This window comes from Centroberyx gerrardi, chromosome 18 (assembly GCF_048128805.1).
Source record: "Centroberyx gerrardi isolate f3 chromosome 18, fCenGer3.hap1.cur.20231027, whole genome shotgun sequence".
Taxonomy (NCBI): Eukaryota; Metazoa; Chordata; class Actinopteri; order Beryciformes; family Berycidae; genus Centroberyx; species Centroberyx gerrardi.
Genome location: NC_136014.1, coordinates 21,071,618 through 21,094,228, shown reverse-complemented (window position 1 = coordinate 21,094,228; position 22,611 = coordinate 21,071,618). Strand labels below are relative to the sequence as shown.

Sequence of the window (22,611 nt, the reverse complement as noted above, 5' to 3'; positions counted from 1 at the left end):
TGGTTGTAAATTGCATTGGCTATAAATTAGTATGCGTTACATTCATAAATTACACAGGCAAGGAGAGAGGTGGTGGGAAGTAGAGAGGTGCCAGCATGCAGTCACATACACACATGCATAGACAAACACACACACACACACACACACACACACACACACATCAAGTCAAATCCCGTCAGGTCCTCTGCCCTCACTCATCCTGTTCTGTTGAAAGCTGACTCACGGCTAAAAGTCAATCATCAGCATAAATGTTGCCTAACGCAAACTAACTCACTCTCTTACACCCTCTCCTCCCATCTGCCCCGGTGACACACACACACATACACACACACACACACACACTCGTCACTCCACCAGTGACAAACAAATTTGTCTCTGGGCACGTTTGGACCTGCAGGTACACACACACAAACACACAGACAGAAGTGATGTCAGGGGGTCTTGTCTGTCATTTTCCCAGGCGGCGCTTTGAGAATAGCTGTTCCCAGGCATCAGGCTGTTGTGTGAAACCCTCCCACTTCCTCTGAATCACTCAACAACATGGCAACAAACATGTTTGCTCCGTCACAATATCCACGTCAGACACCTTCTGCACTTCGCGCAAACACCGTCACCGCCTCACACAGTTTGTATTTCAGTGATGTACAGCGTGGCATCAACACCGCCAGGGTTACGGGATCAATTCACCCGTTTGGATAAATTAAAGCATCAATCTGCGGGTTCCTTGTGTTTTTTATTTTGGTGACATCTTTGAAGATAAGCAGTCATCGCTGTGGTGTTTCTGCACTGAGATCACCTGTCAATCAAACAGTGTGGGCGGGACTGTGACATCTTTTTTTCTTGGATTTTCTGTTGATGAAGTTTGAGTTTCTCTTTTCTTTGTCTGTTCAGCTATGGTGGCTCTCGCTGCTCATGCTAACTACACCAGTTCTTCTTCTTGTTTATTCCCAACAAATCTCTGTTGCTGCTGCTGGAAACGTAAAATGTATCACTTGTTGTGCGCCAAAGGATTTTTCCTGGGAAAGACCTACCTGATAGGGATGGGCATTTCAAGCAAAAATACTATTCGATATTCACTGGGAACTATTCGACCATTCTTCGAAGATCAGCCCCCCCCAATGACTTGATTAGCCCCGAACCGAGAGCGTTAAAATGAGAGAAGGACCGGTTCGGGGCTAATCAAGCCATAGCTATTTACTACTAGCAAGCTATATAGGCGGACGTTAGCATAGAGCTAGCTAGCTAAGCCAGCTACCTAGTCCGATTAGCCCCGATAGAGGCGCCGGTAAAAACAAGGGAAAATATACTTTTTAAGACAAGACGATAGTCGCATAAACTATTCGATTTTTTATAATTTAATGACTATTCGAAAATTCGAAAATCATGACCCATACCCACTACCTGACACTTTCATGATCTGGGTACAGGCTGAATCACCATTGTGTAATATCAATAGGCAATAGAGAGAAGCAAAATTGCATATGGCCAAATGGCATATTTGGTGCAACATTGGGAAAACGCCATTTCCCCTTTCTCCCAGGTGTGTGTGTGCATGTATATTTGATACCTAAACCTGCCTATATATCAGAGATGGGCACACCAGCTGATTTCACTAACTAACACACCTTCATTCAGAGCGGAAGAACCAATCAATGAACTCAGCCGGTGTAGTGTTTGGTTGGAATGAAAACCTGCAGACTCTCGGCCCTCCGTGGCACACAGTTGCCCACGACCGCTAAATATAACGACTGTAAATACTAATGATTATGCATTATGACTGTGATTTAAGCGAATATAAGCATTCAAGCTAATTCCCTTAAAACCCTGGAGCTTAGCCGTGACACGGCCACCGGGAGCTCAGGGGCTCAGATCCACCAATCTACCATGGGATTATCCTGACCAATAAGAAGTAGCAGAGGACAGCGCTGAAGAAGATTTAAGTAAATTCTCTCTCTTTATGTCTGACACAGCTCATTCTCACTTCTTCACTTAATACCCATCTATCTCTCTCTTGTTTCTCTCGTTTAGCCCCCACTGACAGAGAGAGAGACCAAGGCTGATGGATGGAAAGACAGACAGAAAGCAAAAGAAAGAATGAAGGAAAGAAAGAATGAAAAAGAAAGAATCACGGAAGAAAAAAATCCCAAAACATTATGGGAGTTCCTGACCCATTATCCTACTTTATTTTCCTACCAGGATCCAACAGTCCCCATGGATGGCTACCCTCAACTCTCTCTCTCTCTCTCACACACACACACACACACACACACAGGGCTGTCCCAGTTCTCACGGTGTCCCAGTGGTCCATTGAGGTAATTACAGAAAGCCAGGGGTAACCTGTATTCGAGGCCAATGGAAGCCTAGAAGGGACAAGTTCTCCCTATTGTACAATATTCTCTTCTATATATACAATAATAGCTGATCTTCAAGACTAAAAATAGATGTCATGGTGTGATGGCAGAAAAATCTAGGCTAGATGAGAAGGTTCCCAAAGTATTCATTCATATTAGACTTTTTGGTGCATTTTATCATACACACGCTTTGCCAAATGTGGCTAAATTAACACCATCCACCAGCCAAATGCTGGCAGACAGCTGGTACGTCTGTCTACCAGCCACTTTGGCAGGTAACCAGCCATCATTTAGACGGCCTGTTCTGCTCTAAATTCAGATTCGGTTTGTAAAATAGGGAAAAGTGGCCGGTGGATGAAAAAGTGAGTTTATTGTCCTTGTTAGTGATTGAATTGTCATCTAATTGGGGTTAAATGGCAGTGGCAGCATGCTGAACAACTCCACACCCATGCATACATACACACACACACACACACACACACCTAACCACTGGGAATCAAAGATAGAAAATATTACCAACATGCCAAGTGGTTAAATATGGCAGTCTAGTGATGAGGGGAGCAGAAGGCAAAGTCACACACACAAACATCCAGGTTGTGTTTGAAGGCTCATATTGCATGGTACTAAAAAAAAAGCATGCAGATCAAATACAGAAACCTATCAACACAATAATGCAGCATCTGGAGTCAAACACGGTATGAAATTGAATCTGCTTCATTTTATTCAGACATTAAACTTCAAAATGTTCTGAGCAAGTATACTCTTGCCTGCTAAATGGTAGGCAGTATATAACTGCACACACACTCTCTCTCTCTCTCTCTCTCACACACACACACACACTCGAAATAGGACAGGGAGAGAAGGTCACAAGGGCTGGTGGTGATGCAACCAACAGGCAACAGGTCTCAGCTCTCATTCAACCAGAGAATAATCTGACAGCAGATGACCGGGGGGCTTCAACAGTCTGAACTTGTATCTAGAGATAAATGATAAATCAGTTGCCGTTCCTCTCAACATATTAAGATCACTGCCATGTAGATTTTACATTTATCCAGAGTGACTTACGAGTTCAACAGTAAATCACCAACATTACAAGCAATATAGTAAGAGTATAGTAATAGTGCGACGGCCCAGTAGATGAAGCTGAATATCCCTGCGACCGGAGAATGATCCTGTTTCTGCTATGAAAAAGTGTCCGCTCACATATTCTGGAAATTCTCCAACATTTACATTTATATTTACCTCTGCCAAGGAGGTTATGTGTTCACCTCTGGTTGTTTGCAGGATATCTCAAAAACTTATGAATGCATTTCCATGAAATTTGGTGGGTAGATCGGCCTTGGGCCAAAGAACAATTGATTAGATTTTGATAGTGATCTGGATCTGGGATTTCTGCCATTAGATGAATATCTGTATTTTAGCTCTAACTATGGAGAGACACTGGCTTCTAAATCCTGAGGGTTTGTTTACAGGGTCAAGAAATCAATTGATCTTAAAACTCAAGTGATAGGAATGATGTGTTTGGGTATAACAGCAAGATGGAGAATTGTTAAGCATTGGCGGAGGTTTGCTATCTTCCAAGTGCCTTCTAGTTTTACGTTTTTTGGCCTCTAATGCAGCTGATGCCACCTGCAATAAGGGAGCAGGTAGTGGTTCAGTGCACATTTTGACTGGACACATGGCTGTTGCAGGGATCAAACCTGTGACCTTTCGGTTACAGGACCGTCTCCCTCACCACTAGGCCACCCTGCCGTCCATTTAAAAAGGGGGACATTGCTTGTAGTAGCACATACTGACAAGGACATCTGAACCAGCACAGCCAACTGAATTATTTGTCTTTTGCATTGCCTCATTTTTCCTCATTACACCCATTTGTGAGGGAGTGCATTTACTGAATCTGTCCTAATTAGAGTAGAGCAGCAACCTCAGCTGAACCGATCTCTAGTTGCGCTGTTGTTTTCTTTCTTGCATTTAAATGGCTCTGTTGGCGTTGATGAATGTCTTTTAGCTGCGAGGGTTTTTTAAACCCTGACTGAGGGCCAAACTTGCCCTGATGGGACAATAAAGATGTGAATTGAATTGAATTGGTTGCTTTGGGATTCCTGCTTGGATAAGCCTAGTTCAGCGTTCACTGGTGCTTGTTTCTAATGTGCGATATAAACTGATTTAAGAGCGGGCACAAGCATCTTACACACACACACACACACACACACACATACATCTGTTGTGTGTGTAATTTATGAATGTAACACAACATTCCCTTAAGTAGGAGATCATAACATTCCTAAACAATGTGCATGAAGACTTAAAATAACCTGTCTCGAGGGACATTGTTGACAAAGGTGGTTATGAAAGGGGGTAGGGCTAAATTGCGTGTGTGTGTGTGTGTGTGTGTGTACATGCAGACGACTCATCGAGGACAGTGAGTCTGCCATTCGTCAGGGGGACACATATGTGTTTACAACGCAGCGTAAACTTTTCAACAGACGTCATGTGAAAGCAACGTTCACCTTCTCCACACACACACACACACACACACATTCCTGTGCGGTGAGAGCAGCTCCTCTCACTGCCAAAACTTTACAAGTACAACATACCGTTATTAAGAATGGCAGTTATGTGAGTAACCTCCGTCTTCGCCGCTCACTCTAGCCGGAACATAAGGTCACAGTCAAACCAGATGAAGTCACTTTCGCTTTGCTGGCAAACCGATGGGTTGTTTGGACTTAAATTATAAAAAAGATTGGGCCAGTTGTGTAACATTTTAATAGCTGCTAATTCATTTTGATAACAACTACAAAACTCTCCGTTTCACTGCAATTCTTACCACATGAGCTGGTCTATCCCAAGAAAGTCCCAACAAAAGTATATAAAAATGAGAAGGAATATTTAGCATTTTCACTTAAAACTATGCAAACTGTGCTTTCATGCTGTATAGAATGTATTCCTTTTATTGTCTGTGATAGCTATGAAGTTGTTTGACTTTCCACTGAGAGGAAGTCAAAGTAATCTAACAAAGCTTCTTCTCTCAGGAGGAAAAAAAAATGGAATTTCAAACATATAGGTGTTTTAAAGGGTAAGTGCACTCAATTTAATAATTCATATAGGTTATTCCTTGGTTCTGGAGCCGCCCAATCAATACTAGCGAACATGAAATCCTTTTCAACTCAGACTTGTCCCTTGGATGTCAAATATAGAGCCGACTACATGAATAGGAACTCTTTAAATTGAGCAGTGTGCCTCTTAAACCTGCACACGTCGTCACTTCCGGTGGGCCTGTTTCTGCAGTGAATCCCACGTGTGCCGGTCTACACACAGGAAGTCTTGCCTGCCTGCCTGCCTGCCTGCCTGCCTCTCACGGGCGAACCTAATCCTCGTCAAACTGGGCTAAAACAGGCTCCGCTTTCCTCCACGTCCCTCTCTGCCTCTCAGGGAGGCGTCACAGGCTTCAAAAGCTGTGAAAAGCCTCCTGCACCCGTTTAACTGGCGTCTCACTCGCCTCCTGACAAGAGTTGCCGGGGGAACCGTTGCTAAGGGAGCGTGGGCGGCGGCACGGCCTGAATCCCGGCACGTACATACACACACACACACACACACACATATATATTCACACACATATTCCTTCCTTCTTTGCAACAACTTACTATGACTGACTTCAAGATAGTGTTAGGAAGAGTCGGAAGGGATTTTGGGTAATATTGGAAGCATCAAATGGCTTATTGTCAAAAATTGAGAGTCGGGAAACGGAAGGAATGAGGATAGAGCTGCATACACAGAATGCAAATATCATTGCAATAGCATTTTTATTCAAAGGATGTGAAGATCAAAGGTTTGCAAAGGCGGTGATTAGAATTTAATGTGTGTTTTTAAGTCATTCGGTTTAAGAGTTGGAGCTTATTTGCAAGAAAAACGATAAATGCGGCAAGAACGGAGAGAAAAGGAAGATTGTGCAGGGGAGATAAAGAAAACCTGAGGGCTTTATCCAACCATCTGACCTAAAAAAACGAATAAGAAAAAGACCGACTTGGATAACAGAAATTAAAGACGACAAAACAGTTGAACAAGGAAGAAAACGAGTGAACGAAGCGGAAAAGGAGTGAGTGAAGGAAAATGAACCGAAATGAAAACAGACCTGTAACGCAAGAAAATCAAATCAAACAGAAAGTGAGACTGTGGTTGTGAACAGCCAATTTGAAACACGCTATTATGTTCAATTATTGCCTTGTGGGTTTGAGAGGTGTCTTTATTGCCATCGCAGCCTGAAGCCATTCCTTTAGAAGCTGCTCTGCATCCTCCCTTTTTCCACCATCAACCCACCAGCGCAGGTTTTCAATGGGGGCCTACACACTGCTTCCACAAGCCAATTTCCCACAACAATCTAGCATTTATCCAAAGCTTCCCGTCGCTTCACCGCCATGATACAAGCCGCGCTACTGATCCAGCCGGTCTACCTACACTTCAGTTTTGTTCTTTCATTTCTGCTCTTTCTTATTTCTTTTATTCAGTGGATGTTTGTTACTACTGCACCTGTTTTCATGCTTTTCTTGTACAGCCATTGCAAAGATGCTATCATCTGAAAGTGTTATTGTTATACAAAGGTTTACACCAAGGGTTGGAAACACCTCATGGATACTGGAAATACTCATACATCTAGATAGGCGGGAGCAAAGCTTTTATTTTGTTTCTTTTTTCCCCATGTTTCTGTTCATTCCCCTACAATAAAAGCCCTGTGGCCTTTGTTCAGTGGGAAGCTGCATCTCTTCTTAAGTGTTACTGTACAGTGACACTGCACTTACCCACAGGCCATCCCCATTACAATAAATTTTACATTTTCAAGTTTAAAGTTTAAAGTCTACATTACTTTTTGATTACCTTTTGACACTTCTAGTTCCAGAAACCTGGGAGTTTAGATTTAAGCCTTCAGTGACAGAAAAACTGTCAGTAACCACTTTTTTTTCCCCCTTCTCTAAATTTTACAATTGCGATATGAAATGCTGTGCATATAAATAGCTTTATCTAGACAATATTCACTATATTGCCACATACAGTTATACACATTCACAGCTGAATTGAGGATTAAGTGTTTTGCTCAAGGGCACCATGGCAGTAGTTGCACACTTTCCCAACCAGTCCGGTGATTTGAACCAGCGATCTTTCAGTCACAATTCAGCTTCTGTCACCCCAGACTCCTACTGTAGATTACAGAAATATTTCTCACTGAACTTCCCTTTGATGACTAATCTTCTCATATTATATAAACTGTGTAAGCACCTATACTGCACCTGCCTACATAGCAATGGAGATATTTTGTTCTATTATATTGCAATATCAATATGATTTGAATGCAGTGTTCAGTTGTAGATAGATTTCCGATTTCTTAGGCGAGAGTCATGACAGGTTCTGGTGTTGCAGCTCGGCCTGAAGGTGACGACCGAGCGAAATCCCCAGAGACGCCCGAAGCCTGGCGGAGTCTATTGGCCAGCTGGACCCAGCGGCTTGCCTCATTGGCTCAGAGAGCCAGGAAGTGCCGTCTGAATGGACAGGAGCCCAGATGGACCATATGGACCTACTCTAGTGAGGCTCCAGTCCAAGTGTGCAACACACACACACACACACACACACACACACACACACACACACACACACACAGTCCATGTGTCGTGTCCCACTAACATAAGACCCTGACAGCGTTGTCGAAGCCAAGCTAACATATTGGTTTTAGAGTGGTGTGTGTGTGTGTGTATTCAACATTGTGACCATCATTTGAGAATATCTGGATGTCTACATGTGTGCAACAGAGCACATGTTGTCATTACCAGCTGCTGCTGTTATCATCTCCCGAGCGCTCAACGCCAGCAGCTAAACGCCAACAGCTTACAGAAACCTTCTACAATAGAGGGAGGGAGAACCAGCTTCACGTATATCAACACATCCTACTCCTCCATCCCTTCCTTTACCAGTTTTTTCTCCTCTCACTTTCATTCAAGACGATTCAACACATTTCCTCTCACTCTGTCTCTCTCTCTCCATCTCGCCCTCTCAAACACACATGCACACGCCGACACACACACACTCCCTCTCTCCCACGCACAATGCAGCTATTTATACCACAGCCTATTATTTCCACCTCATGTCTTTTTAATCTGAGGGTAGCACCCTGCATTTCTGAACAGGTGGTTCCATCCGCACACTTTCCCGCACCCATACATTAATCCAGCCATGCATATGTATGTCCATCCATCCATCCATCCATCCTTCCATCCTTATATCGGAGGCTTCGGGGCTATCCTGCTCCATCTCTTCTTCACCCGTAGCACGTCTGCTATGTCTCTATGGAAAGAGGGAGGGGAAAAGAGAAAGACAGAAGGAGCCAGAGAGTTGGAAGATTAGAGAGGTGAGGATATGGAGAGATGGAGAAGAGAAATGGAAAGAGAGAGAGACTGAAAGACAGAGAGAGAGAGAGAGAGAGAGAGAAAGAGAAAGAGAAAGGTTTGGCCGGGCAGAACATACAGGAGGGAGAGATGGAGGAGAAATGGAAGAGGAGGTAGATGAGGAGAGGAGGATGATGACAATGGAGAGAGGTGGAGGACGGAGAGACGGAGGAGAGACATCGAGAAGGAAAGGAGGCGAGCGCCATACTTTCCTCCCGCCGTGCGATCCAGCGGAAAATCCCACCGCAGAGCGTCATTTGGGCTTTCCGACCTTCCCATACATGAATGATCTCAATGTTTACTCCTTGCATGGAGCGGAGAGCCACAAGTGAGTAAGAGGAGGCCGCACATACCAGTGTGTGTGTGTGTGTGTGTCACTGAGGAATCCGGCGTTTCATTGGTTAGTTCATGCTCTTTAATGAGGCATGCGGGTCTTGGTGTAGACACTCAAAAGAGGAAGGAGCAAGTCACTCATCCTCCCATTCATACTCACTCATCCACAGCTCCATCCTTTTCATATCTATCTATCTATCTATCTATCTATCTATCTATCTATCTATCTATCTATCTATCTATCTATCTATCTATCTATCTATCTATCTATCTATCTATCTATCTATCTATCGCTCTCTTCGTCCGTCTCCATGTGAGGCTGAATAGGTCAGCGACGTTTGTCAGGTGTGCCCGCCTCCAAACTGTAGCTATTGGTCGAAAAGTGGATTTCTACTTGCTGTTTTCTCAAACCCAATACAATTAATAAACCTGTAGGCTTGCTTTGGTTTGGTCATGTGGTTAGTAGGATAATCTGCAGGTAGACCAAAGCTACCAAATGTATGCTATTATGAATTTAAAGTAGGGGTGTCAATCGATTAAAAAATGTAATCGAATTAATTACATGATATGCTGATTAATTAATCAAATTAATCGCAAATAATCGCATATAATATTTGCTGGGAAAAGCCCCCAAATTAAGATATTTCAGAATTTTCAAATTATGGTTTAGACACTCATGAAAAAAATTAGGAAAAAGAGCAGAAAAGTAACAAATCATGCACAAGGAGTTGGTCATTATCGCAAAATAAGCCCCAGCAAGGTGAACACAAAATATTGAATAAAAAATATCTTATTACAAGCTGAAGTAATTTACAAGCTTCGGCCAAAAAACAGTTAATTAGGACTGTAACCAAAGACACGCAAACAAATTAGCCTCTAACCAAATCTCTGAATAAATTAAAAGTAATATTAGAAAAGTTTTCCGTGTCTAACCTCAGTTAGCTGGGTTTTTGTCTGCAGGACAATCATCTTTTTGCCACTAGGCGTCACTGATAATCTGTATAGAACTAAACAAAATCAACCGAAATTGTTAATGGCAAACTGATATGATTAGATGTGAAACGGCAGTCTGTTATTCAGTTATTCAGAAATAACAGACCTAAGAATCCGTTTATTGGCCACTCAGAATTGAATATTCAACAAAGCTGTGTAATAAATAGAGTTAACGCCCACACTGGAAGCTGATTGGTTCCTGTTTTGTGTCTCGGCGCTGCTCAGATCCCGCCGAGACATTTTTCCAAAGCTTGCTCTCTCACTCACAGTGTGTCAGGAGCCGCTGTTTCCTTTTAAAGAAGCAGAGCGCTTGATATGAGAGTGTGCTGCCAATTCATTTCTACACTACTCCCTCTGTTCCTCCTCCTCCTCCTCTCCCTCTTCCACCACCACCCACCTCTCATCTTTCCCTCCTCCCTGTTTCACCTCCCTTTACACACTCCCTCCTTCAACTCCGGCTGGGCTGATAAGGGCCTTTGTATCGGCAGATGACCTCAGCCAGCGATCCATTGACTGCCTGTCTGTCATCCACTGCTAAATATGGACTATGACCAGAACCGGGAGGGGGAGAGAGGGAGGGAGGAGGGAAGGTGAGACAGGGAGGGGAAGAAACAAAAAGACAAATGAAGCTAAACCGACAGAAAGAGTGAAAGAGGGGAGAGGAATTGGAGAAGAGAGAGAGAGAGAGAGAGACAGAGAGAGGGCTGACAGCCAGATCCATTAGATACTCTCGGGCCCAGAGAGTCTGTAAAATTCCTGGCAGATCCAAGCGCACCTCAGACAGACTTAGAAGAACCATTGACTCACACTTAAAGAATGCTTTACTACTCGAACGCATGAGTGTGCGTGAGAGAGAGAGAGAGAGAGAGAGAGAGAGAGAGAGAGAGAGAGAGATCAAATAAAGGAGAGAGAGATTGTGTGGGGAGGGATGGAGAATGAGAAACAGCGAGCATGTTGTGTGTGTATCTGTACACAAATGCATGTTTGTGTGTGTATAGCTGGATTTATATCTGTATGTGAGGTGTGTATGTGTGTGTGTGTGTGTGTGTGTCTCTACGTATGTGTCACAGCTCAATTGAAGACAGACCATCAGCTCATAGTACTTGAAAAATACATAAGCTTTAGAATAATCCTCTGACATTCTGGACAAACTGAGAATATTTGACTAGTTTCAAGCTTATTGACACCAGTAACACTCGACACTACACAGTTACACTCTATTTACACTCTATTATTACTACTCTATTATTGCAAACCCTCGTAATTATCAGCAACTGAGCCCTAACCGACTCAAGCCAGTTGATGGATATAACATAAGCCAGACGTTTTAAACCAAAGAACCGTACAGTGCCATTAGTGCAGACATTTTAGCACGGGTGGTGGCAGTGTTAGTTCCACACATTATGATGATAAAGGGACTTTTCAGAGTATTCAACACTTCATTTTGTTTCGACTGTGTTCTTGGCAAAGCTCGCCTCAGGCTTCCTCTTAAGTTTGTGTGATGCAACGAGGCAACGGTCTTCTTCTTCTTCTTCTTCTTGGTCTCGTCTCATTATGGAAATACGAACCAAAAGAGTCAAGTGGAGAACAGCAAGGCCAGATCTGTTTAAGTGAGTGTAATTTTCTGTTTGTGTGTGTTCTTGCATGTGTGTCAGTGCATGTACGATGGCCCTTAGCTGTGTGAACGCTCGTGTGTGTGTGTGTTTGTATCTGTGTGTGTGTGTGTGTGTGTGTTCCTATTGTAAACATGTAGTGTGCAGTGAACCAGTGTGATGATGACTTTCACAAGGGCGGGGCAGAGCAGACTAGGGGTCGCTTTATGAGGTGCCAATATCAACAAGTCACAACACTGTGAGTGCTCCCACACACACACACACACACACACACACACACACACACACACACACACACAGCGCTGCAGTAAATTAGCCAGAGGAGCCTGCTGACACACACAGCCCAGCCTTGATAATGAATGTTTACATATTTACTCATTTTGAAATTCTCTGTACAGTCTAATTTGCTCATCATTGTCAGTTATTCTCATTAAATGTAAGTTCCTACAATCATGCAAAACCAAACTGAATATTTAAATAGTTCATTTCCAAAACACTATATATCAATTTAAAATATGCCAGCCTTTCTTATATGTAATGATTTATCTTAATCTGTCCTTTATTCTTTTTATTAATTCCTGTCCTTTTTATTTGTTCTGGTCCCTTGTTTTACCGATTTTTATTCCATATGTTGTACTGTGTCTTTTGTTTTTATGTAAAGCTCTCTTTTATGTGAAGTGCTATCTAGATAAAGTTGATGATCATGATTACTGCAACCAAGGAGCTGAGTTACCTGCTATCCTTCAAAACGCACCATTTTGTTTTAATTTTGTTCTATTATTTTGTAAGAGTATAGGCTTTAGTGATTTTCCAAATGCTGCATATCAAATTTTGAAATGAAACTCTCTTCATTTTCCTCCTCATCGTGCCCATTTGCCGGATCATTTGTGATATCTATTGATCCTGAAAGGATAACTTCACTGTTCACTGCCTCCACAGTGAGGTTAGAGCGAGTGTCAGTACAGAGTCAGAGTCAGGGAGTCAGTGCCTCCCTCACTACAGCACCCTGCTGCCCATGTGATCAACTCATCACAGCGCTGAACGATATCCTTTCTTTCTGGTTATTGTATGAATCATAAGTTCGCTAAAACACTCAAAGTAGGATCTAATCAGCCCTATAATCTGCTTTTGTGTATCATGTAGTTTCCTGTGTGTATACATGTTTATATAGGGATTCATGAGTGTGTGTAAGCATGAGGGTATGTGTCCATATGCATGTTTGCATGAGTGTGTGTGTGAGTGTGTGTGTGTGTGTGTGTGTGTGTGTGTGTGTGGGCACTCAGATATAATTAAATCCTTGAACAAGCTTTCTGGTGAACAGGTTCTAAACCTTGGCCAACAGCATCCAGCTGGCCTTCATTAATAAAGCTGTGAGAGTGTGTGTGTATCAGTGTGTGTGTGTGTGTGTGTGTGTGAGTGAGAGAGAGAGAGAGAGAGAAAGAGAAAGTGTGTGTTTGTGTACGTGCATGTGTTTTCTAGCTGTTCCAGAGCGTCAGTATTACCTGAGGGAAAAAGTGGCCTTGTAAGGGGAAGAAAAACAACAGTGAGCGTGCGTGTGTGTGTGCGCGTGCGTGTGTGTGTGTGTGTGTGTGTGTGTGTATGAGTTGGTGATAGACACACGCTGACAAAAGCATGAATTATTGCATTAGGCAAAAGAAAAACAATATTTTGTAAGGAGACAGAGAAAGAGAGATGGAAGAGACGGTTGAGAGACAGAGGTGCTCGACAAGGTAAACTCATTTCCATTTAAATACAGACAAGAGGTACAACTCCAAAGCTGTGTGTGTGTTTTGTGTGCATGTGTGTAATTTTGTTACATTAGTTTGGGATATTAAAGCAGAGTGAACAAGCTCATATGTTTTTTGATATAAAATTACTTTTATCTTTACTTTGTCCTGTCTGGTTTTGTCTTCTGAAGTCTTCAAACAATTTTATTTAATTCTTAAAACCAGAGTATTGACATATTTTACTCAAAAAGTACAGTTACTTTTTTAGTTTTACTCAAGGCAGGGTACTTGGCTAGAAAATTAGTTAACTAAAACAGCAGCTAACTAAAATAATACAGTTACCTGGTTACTTTCGCTTCAAAAAAAAAATTCAAACCATAATCTGATGGGTCTTTATCAGTTCAAGATTTGGATATGGTTCCTTTTTATCTCATATCAACAAAGCAATTGTGTTACTTACTTAGTCCAGAGTGACTGCTTCAATGTAAAAAAATGACAGATCGTATCGACTGTACATCAGTGTGTGTGTGTGTGTGTGTGTGTGTGTGTGTGTGTGTGTGTGGTCCTTACCTTCTCTGCAGGTCCAGCTCCTCTGGCGTGGGGCCATTCTGCACCTGGGGGCCCTGCCTCGGCAATGTGGGGCCTGTAGTGGGCGACACACACACACACACACACACACACACAGCTGCTGTTAGACATTCAGCTGATTTAGCTCATCCAGACTGAGGCTGCGTCCCATTTCAAGTGTCTCCTCCCTGAGCCTGACTCCCTGCTCAGTTACACGATGTCTGCTGGGCACTGAGACTCTCAAATTTCATGTTCTTCCTCTCTTCTAAACTTTCAGGCTCAGTAAAAGCTGCACCGGTGACTTGCTTCACCCTGCAGGTAATTAAGGTGAACAACACTCTCTTTGCACTGATAATTGCAAATATTAGCGGTTATGTTGGCTGCCTAGTAAATGTGATATTTTAATAAACTAAAAATACATCCACAATCCAAGCATCTGTGTTTCTTTGAATGTCTTAATTGTTAGTGGAGAAAATTTGCTGTTGACATCAAACAAAACAAAACAAAAAAAAAGGTCATGAATTTGAAATGAGTTTAACACTGTGCCACAACATGCTTAAACACACTGAAACCTATTAAAACACAAAATTGTATAGAGCCGTTAGTAGCAGAGAGTAGAATAAAAACATCAGAACAGTTCAGCGGGAAAACAGGGGACAGACTGCCGGTTGCCATGGCAACAAAGAGTTTTTGGCAATGAGGAAAAGGTTTGGGGGTTTTTAGCTCTCATCAGTTTCTGTAGATCTCAGGTGTAAAGGATTTTGGAGAGGTTTTTTTTTTGCCTTCACTTCCTCTGGTTGCCATGCCGTGTACATTTTGGGAACGCCCACTTTGCCGGTTCCTTGGCGGCGATCAAAGTCAGACCCGACTGATCGGAAACACTGTTTCTCGCCCTGCTAAGGACCCTAAGTAGGTGCTGGATTGGAACGCAGACTGGGCATTGAACCCATGACCTTTCAGTTACACAACCGTCTCACTAACCACTAGACACCATGTCACCTAGCTTTTATTTTTCTCTGTACATATGTGACCTCCAACCGGAGTTTCGTGTACACATCCAAATCGGCTCATTCTGCACATATGTTATCTGCATCTGTAAAGTGAAAATATTGACAAGGTATATATTGACACATACATGTATATACATCTAGACACTTTCTTCACATACTGTATGTATGGCTTTCTGTACACTTTTTAATGTGAATATGACACATTTTGCAAATTTACATCTCTGTCTTCTTCATATTCCCATATCCTTCTCACTGGTATACACTCCATATGTAGTGATATTTTTATAATGTTTCTACCTAAATTCAACTAGATACATTGGCAAAAAAAAAGCCAAACACAAACTTTGAAACACAGAACACACACACACACACCTTCAGTAGCCTTTGGCAAGAGAACAAGAGACACATTGACATCGCTGTCTAATTTACACTTGCTAATGAGCTAACTTTTCTGTAAAACCTGAACAGGGCCAGATGGACATACATGCATCTCTCTCTCTCTCTCTGTCACACACACACACACACACACACACACACAGACACCAGAGGCCTTTGGACAGAGCTGAAAAGGAAGTGGCCTCAGCAGCCATTAGTATTCAGTCTGGCGTTGACTGTCTGTAGCGACAGAGAGAGAGAGAGAGAGAGAGAGAGAGAGAGACAGACAGTCACAGGGAGATAAAATGGGCAGGACTGGGGCTGCAGCCAGGGTGAGGACTTCTTCTGAATACCAACTTGCTCAAACACATTGCCCCCACTTAACACTGTCATTGGTATTGGCATTAGCCACTTCTCCTCAGTAGAACAATACGGGGCTTTGCCACGGCCGAGTCAAAACATTTAGAGCATTGTATCAACAGCAATATTTCTTTTGTCATTATCTCAGCCGACATATAATCTTTGTTCAATTAAATACTTTATTGATCCCCAATGAGAGCACAGTACACACAAGAATAGTTATGTGTAACAATAAGAAATCAGTCTAGAGTTTGTAAAGGCTCAGGAGTTGATATCTGATATCGTCACTGTCGGGTGAAAACCTTTCAGGAACTAAGAAAAACAGCCTCGTCTCGGGCTTGAGCACAATTCATTTTTGAGTGGTGTTTTGAAAGGGTTTCGTCATGTTTTCTAAACCCATAGAAGACCATGTGATCCTTCAAAGGGAGTTAAAACATGAGAATCAGCAAAACTGGATTCGTCTGTGTAGATTCATTTCAGTCCAGCTAGTAAGATGTCCAAATACATCCAGAGACTCTCGGATGAGCCGCCAAACATCTTGATCTCTTCATTTTAAGCACAGTGGATTTTGTTTTTACATTTTCTTTTGGACACCAAAACTAAGAGTTTTCAAACGACAACAACAGCGTATTAAAAAGGATTCTGTAAAGTCAAGGGAGCATCTAGGCAGGACAAGGCCATTACTGAAAACACTTTGACAGTCCGGACAAAATAGAAAGAAGATGCAGAAACGAACACAGAAAGTCGTCTTGGGAGGAAACAGACAGTCATGAACAATAAATATGCCCTGTGTGGTCCTTTAGTGCAACCTAGACTATTGATGAGCAAGCCCTGGCTCTGTTATAGTGGAAACCAGACTACTGGCACTGGTTACCGTCAATGTCTCACCACAGATAATCCTCTATCTGTCGAGTCAGCACAGGACACACTCTCATCGATTAGGCGCCAGCTATTGCTTTCAAAGAGCTGCTACATAAACAGTACCAGCAGCACAATGTGAAGCATGGCAGGGTTTCCCCAACCGTGGTTCTGGGTCCAAAATGATGTAAACACGCTTCCAATGTTGTGTTTCTACGGCTTCATTGACCTCAGCAGTGGGGATTAGGTCTAGTCTAACTACAACAACTAACAACTTTCATGTAGAAACAATTTCTACTTGTGTTTCTAGTTCTCTACTGTGTTTCAGATGTCTTTTTTTGCATCAGACAACACTAAAACAAAGTGAACCAAAGTGCAGACAGAGGTCAGTGCATGGAAGATGAGGCTCGGTGCAACACACACAACAACACTGAAGCCTACAGTGGCAGGATAGGCCAGGCAGGATTAAGGAGTCAGTGTCAGATGGTTCAGTAAAGACAGTGGACTGTCTCTGCTCAGCACTGTTAGTAAACCCAAATCTGCTTGTGGGCCCAATATTCATGTAAGCTTTTTCCCCCTGGCAGCAAACATCCTGGGGGAGAGCTGTGGATCAATGGAGCATTCAGAAGGTACAGCCGTGTGTGTGTGTGTGTGTGTGTGTGTGTGTGTGTGTGTGCTGACAGTAAACTATTCTTTGAAGGTATGACTCGCTGACTCTGGCTAAGTATACGTCTAACAGGTGTCTAGCTGTAGATTTATACACACACATAACCCAACAATACCAACATCATGAGAAATCCCTCTTTGACAGACACTCGACTGGTAAGTTCATCTTAAAACCTCGGGAGGATAAAGAGAAATTTGCTCATTTTTCACGACAGCTGCCCTATTTTTACCAGCTTTCAAGTCTTTTGCATCTCACTTTGAGATTTTTTGAGCTCCTCTACTTTCCAACACAGAAACACAAGTTTGCAGAGATGGTTTAAGTTGCATGTTTTCAATGTGGTGACCATGGATCATTAGGGTTTCATTTCAATACTTTAATGTATCAAAACAGATGTTGAGACCTGAATAACCGATGGACATGATGTTAATAAATGCAACCGTTTAAGAATCTCACCAGCTGATATGTCTTCGTTCACACTGCATCTGAAAGTGTCCCAATTCAGATTTTTCATCTCACATGTGATACAGATCTGAACCAGTGAGAACAGCAAAAAGTTCCTATCTGATCTGGACCACATGCATACAACAATAAGTAAATGTTATGTCATTCACCTGAGACAATTATGTTAATTTTGTTGCCAACAGCAGCAGCTTGGCTTCCGTTCTGGTGTTGTGCCAAAATTTGTTATGCCCTAAATAAATGTGCTTCCCCTGGCGGTGTGTCCTTGTTTGGTCCTCGGTGTGTGTTGTTGTTTTGCCACCGCACAAGGAAATTATCATGGGGGAAATGTGCTTAATAAATGATAAGTGGACTAATTTTTAGCGTGACAACTTCTTTGTAGAATCAATGGACTCTACTTTCATTCTCTGTAATGCCGTGAAATGTTTTTAAAATGTTGTTTTACCGTTTGAAAAGCCAGCGACGGTTACACGATCCACAAATATTGAAATTATTTTGTTATTGTCTTCCCTGGAGTAAAATCGACGGAAAGACACACCGCCAGGGGAAACAAATTTTGGCATAACACCCTTCCATGATAGCTAGAAGACCAGCCCACAGAGAGGGAGAAGTGACATTGCTTTCAGCTCATATCGGTATCGGATATGGGTTAGATCCTAGAATAGATACGATAAAATACAAAATCAGATGAACAGCAATTTGGAGCTGAGCATGAAGTGTGAACATACCCATGTGGCAGAGTGCTGCTTCTGTGGCTACAGCAATGTTAATTATCATCAGAAGCTATGAATATAGATACTTCAGGAACCAAAACAGGCGGGCAAGTCTGAGCTCTGGTAGAGAAGAACTTACACATGTTTCCATTAAAGAAAATAACAGAAACAAAATGAGATATATAGTATGGCATTCTCCATATCGCCAGAGAACGCAGAACTATCATTTGTACATCTGAGTCTGTATCTGGTCTGATTACCAAAACCATCTCATCTGATTATCATCTCGATGGTTTCCTTCTTGTACCAGCCGAATTGAAACATTATTGAATTAAGCGCAGGCCACAGGCAGTCGATATCATCAGATATCACCCGACCAGAATAACACCGGCCATAATTGCTGACATGGTCGCGCTCGTCTCCATCTTCCGCTGCCGATGGGTATAATTGTGTTACTGTCTGCTCTAATAGGGTTTATGTGCTAATGACAGAACACAGACACCCAGACTAACAGGACCGCAGCTCAGAAAGCTCCAGAGAAGAGACTTAAGATCATATCAGCAGGCCCAAGATTTATTTAAGCCTCATTTAACAGGCTGCCTTAAAACATATTCTCATGTACGCAGGCATTTTATTATTTTAGCATTATTATTTAACCGTGTAAGTTGGCTAACAGCGCATTTTTATTTAATCAGGCTACTTAACGAAGAACACCTTTCACTTCACTCAACTAGTTGACTGGGAACAAATTCTTATTTAACCAGGCAAGCTACAAACTAAATCATATTTAACACACTTTACTCAAGTTGATAAATTGTGACACCTTACATGTGATGTGACTACATTTGAAAACTTAATTTTAACTTCTGAACCAATATCATTTCCCAACTTGCAAGGTGATTTCTCGAAAACCATTCAAAGCCATTCAGTTTTTTTTTGTTTTTTTTTAATGGAAGGTCTTAGAGTACTGAATTGATTCAGTGAGGTAAGAGAGCAGCACTTTAGGCTTGGCCTGCATCCAACAACACTATCCGACACAATACAATAATGTAGGAAAGCAAGAAAAAGAGGAGAAAGAGACACAGAGAGAGAGAGAGAGAGAGAGAGAGACAGACAGAGAGAGACAGAGAGAGAAAGTGAGCCAGCCAGCTCTTCACAGACAAAACAAGAGAGATCAAAAAAGAGCAGCAGAGAGAGAGAGGAAAAGAGAGAGAGAGAGTGTTTAACTCTGCTACATTAGCTCACCATGAGATCACTGCCTGGTACTAAAATACACCTCAGGGAAGGGGGATGTTAGCGATATACCGTCCCATCAGCAGGAGGAAAATGATAATAGTTCATGGGACTAAGGAGAGAAAACCAAGTGTCACAGAAATGAACAGGTAGACCCTCCCGCCTTAAAAACTGGACAATAAAGTTTCCTAAATCTGAAACTCAAGGTAAGGTAAGATCAGAACACACAGGTTGAGTCTGTAGAAGGCTTTGATAAATGCAATAAAACATACACATGCACACACACACACACACACACACACACGCACAGAAACAGCCCAAATAAGCAGCCTAACGTATCCCATCAGCGTTGTATACCTACATGAAGGCAGCATCAGTGTAGGCCTCTTCTGGCAGCAAACGTAGCGCCACAGTCTGTTTGTGGCCCCGTCTGACCCGCTGCCAGGCCTCAGTCCGACCGCCCCCCCGCTGCCCGCCCCCCCCAACCCACCTGCCCCGGTGCAACAATCCTGGGAGCTCACATACAAAACCATAGCTGAGGCTCCGGAGGTCCCGCTTTCAAATTTCCTGCGTCTTAGTTCCCCGTCATCCGGACCGCTCCAGGTTCTGTAAAGCTGAGGGAGCCGGTTACGAATTCCACTGAGAAAAGACGATTAAAAAGATTGTTTTTTTTTATTATAAAAATGAATCTGAGCCTTGTTTTTTTTTTTTTTTGCAGCGGCGGGTCTAGTTCTTTATCCTTAGCGATCCGATGCCTTGGCGGTTTTGTTCCAGTCTGGCACACCTTTTTAAGGCGACCCCGGCACGCTGAAACACCGGGTGTGGTTGTCCTTTGTGCCGGCTCTTCAATAGATACGGATTATAATTGATGGAAACGGAGGGAGAGGGAGGGATAGAGTGGGAGAGGGAGGGATGAGGAAGGAGGGATAGGAGAGGGAGAGGGAGAGAGAGAGAGAGCTGGAGATTAAGACGGAGAGAGCTACAGACAGAGACTGAGAGCTGGAGTCTGGGGAGGAAAAACAGAAAGTGACTAAACAAGAAAGGAAGAGAAAGAGTGGGAAAGAGAGAGGGAGAGAGCGCTGTACAGGATGTGGTAGGACGCTCCGGCTGATTGGTTGGTCAGCCGGGTTGTACTTCCTGGATCCAATCTATTATTCATACACTGGAGACAGAGAAGGACAGAACACTGCTGCCTCAATATCATTACCTGTGTGTGTGTGTGTGTGTGTGTGTGTGTGTGTGTGTGTGTGTGTGTGTGTGTGTGTGTGTGTAGGGATGTTGTGGAAGGTAAACCCACCGAAATTCAGTTTACCTGCCTTTTGAGGCGGATGTAATTTATACTAATAACTGAAATTATTAGTATACATCATTCTAAATAGTATCAATCATTGATGTAATGTAATGATTATGGAGTCTTTTATGGAAAATACAACATAAATGAATGCTTTTCTGAAAGTATAATTGATTTTTGTTTTTTTATTAACCACTACATCACTGCATGTGTGTATAATGAGAGTGTATGAGAGTGTATATGAGAGTATGTGAATGGGTGTTACGTGTATGTGTGTGCATGTGTGTGCATGTGTGTGTGTGTGTGTGTGTGTATTTCAGTTGCACGTGTGCATGCTTCATTTCTACAATTTCCATCAGTTGCCATATGAAACACAAAGACAATCAAGAAAGAAAAGGGCAGAACAAAGGAAGAAAAAGCACAAAAAAACGAGAAGAAGAGATAAAAGTTGATCTAAAGAGAAAGAGACAGGGGAAAGAAAGAGCGGGGAGAGTGACGGTGTGTTTGGCGGGGTGAAGGAGACGAGTGGAGGAGGGTAAAGGACAAGGTCGGTCTATCCTTCTGTTTATCTGTCTGCCCATCCGTTTCCCCATCAGGAAAACAAGCTGTCATCAAACCTGCCATCTAGCTATGTTTATAGAACTGAGGAGGTGTCACCTGCCATGGGGTCAAGGTGTCTGTGTGTGTGTGTGTGTGTGTGTGTGTGTGTATGTGCATTCCTAAGTCCACATGTGCGTGTCCATCCGTCATGCTATATGAGAGATAAAAAGCCACACAGTCGGTCATAAATATTATATCACACACACATATGCTATCCGGTGGACGCTTTCATCCATCCTTACAGTATCACAAGTGCGTACATTTTTAGCACGAGTGGCTCCGGTGGGAACTGAACCCCCGACTCTGACAGCGTTAGCGCCCCGCTCATCTCACCGAGACAAGAGACTCCTCCTGATGAAAAATGCAAAAGGGAAGATGCCAAACCCGTCTCCACGCTGTCAAAGTTCACCTCACTGTAAACCAAGTGTCCGTGTCTAGATTTATTTATACTGCTTGGCAAAAAGCTCCATTAGCAAGATTACAGGGTGAAATGCATTTTTTGGCAGCCAGCGTCCACACATACAGTATATATATATATATATATATATATATCATATGTAGCCCATGATGTCATAGCTTTTAAGGCTTGTTGTCGGGTAGAATTTACAGCCTCAACTGCACACGATTGGCTGCAGGCCAGGATGGAAATAGATTTCAGAGATATCAGACATTTCTGGATTTTACACCCCCACGCAGCTCCTTTTCACATCAAAAGTGCACAAGAAAACAGAACAGAAATTAGATTTTGATGTTTTTTGGGGGTTTTTCTTGGATAGGCTTGAGTTATGAGACAAACTTCTTGAAAACCTGAACTTAAACCTACATTAACTGTCCCTGCCACGGCGATTATGCCGACGCTCAAAAACTACAAATGATTAAATACTGAACAGTACGGACTGCAGCTTGTTGTACACATTGCAGCCAGGAGAATTATGAGAGTATTAAGAGATAAAGATGCCTTTGTAATAGAGTTAGGGATGTGCCTGCATGACGGCTCTTGTGTTGCTCTCTCTCCCTCTCCTGCTTCCTG

The 22,611-nt window shown here is 42.7% G+C and overlaps 1 protein-coding gene across 1 annotated transcript in view; it reads right to left on the bottom strand.

Annotated features, from left to right (window-relative positions):
- enah (ENAH actin regulator) overlaps positions 1-22,611 on the bottom strand; it is a 66,196-nt gene that overhangs the window by 23,335 nt on the left and 20,250 nt on the right. The window contains 1 exon segment of the mRNA XM_071899270.2: positions 14,019-14,091. Within this exon segment, the coding sequence (XP_071755371.2) occupies positions 14,019-14,091 (73 nt within the window).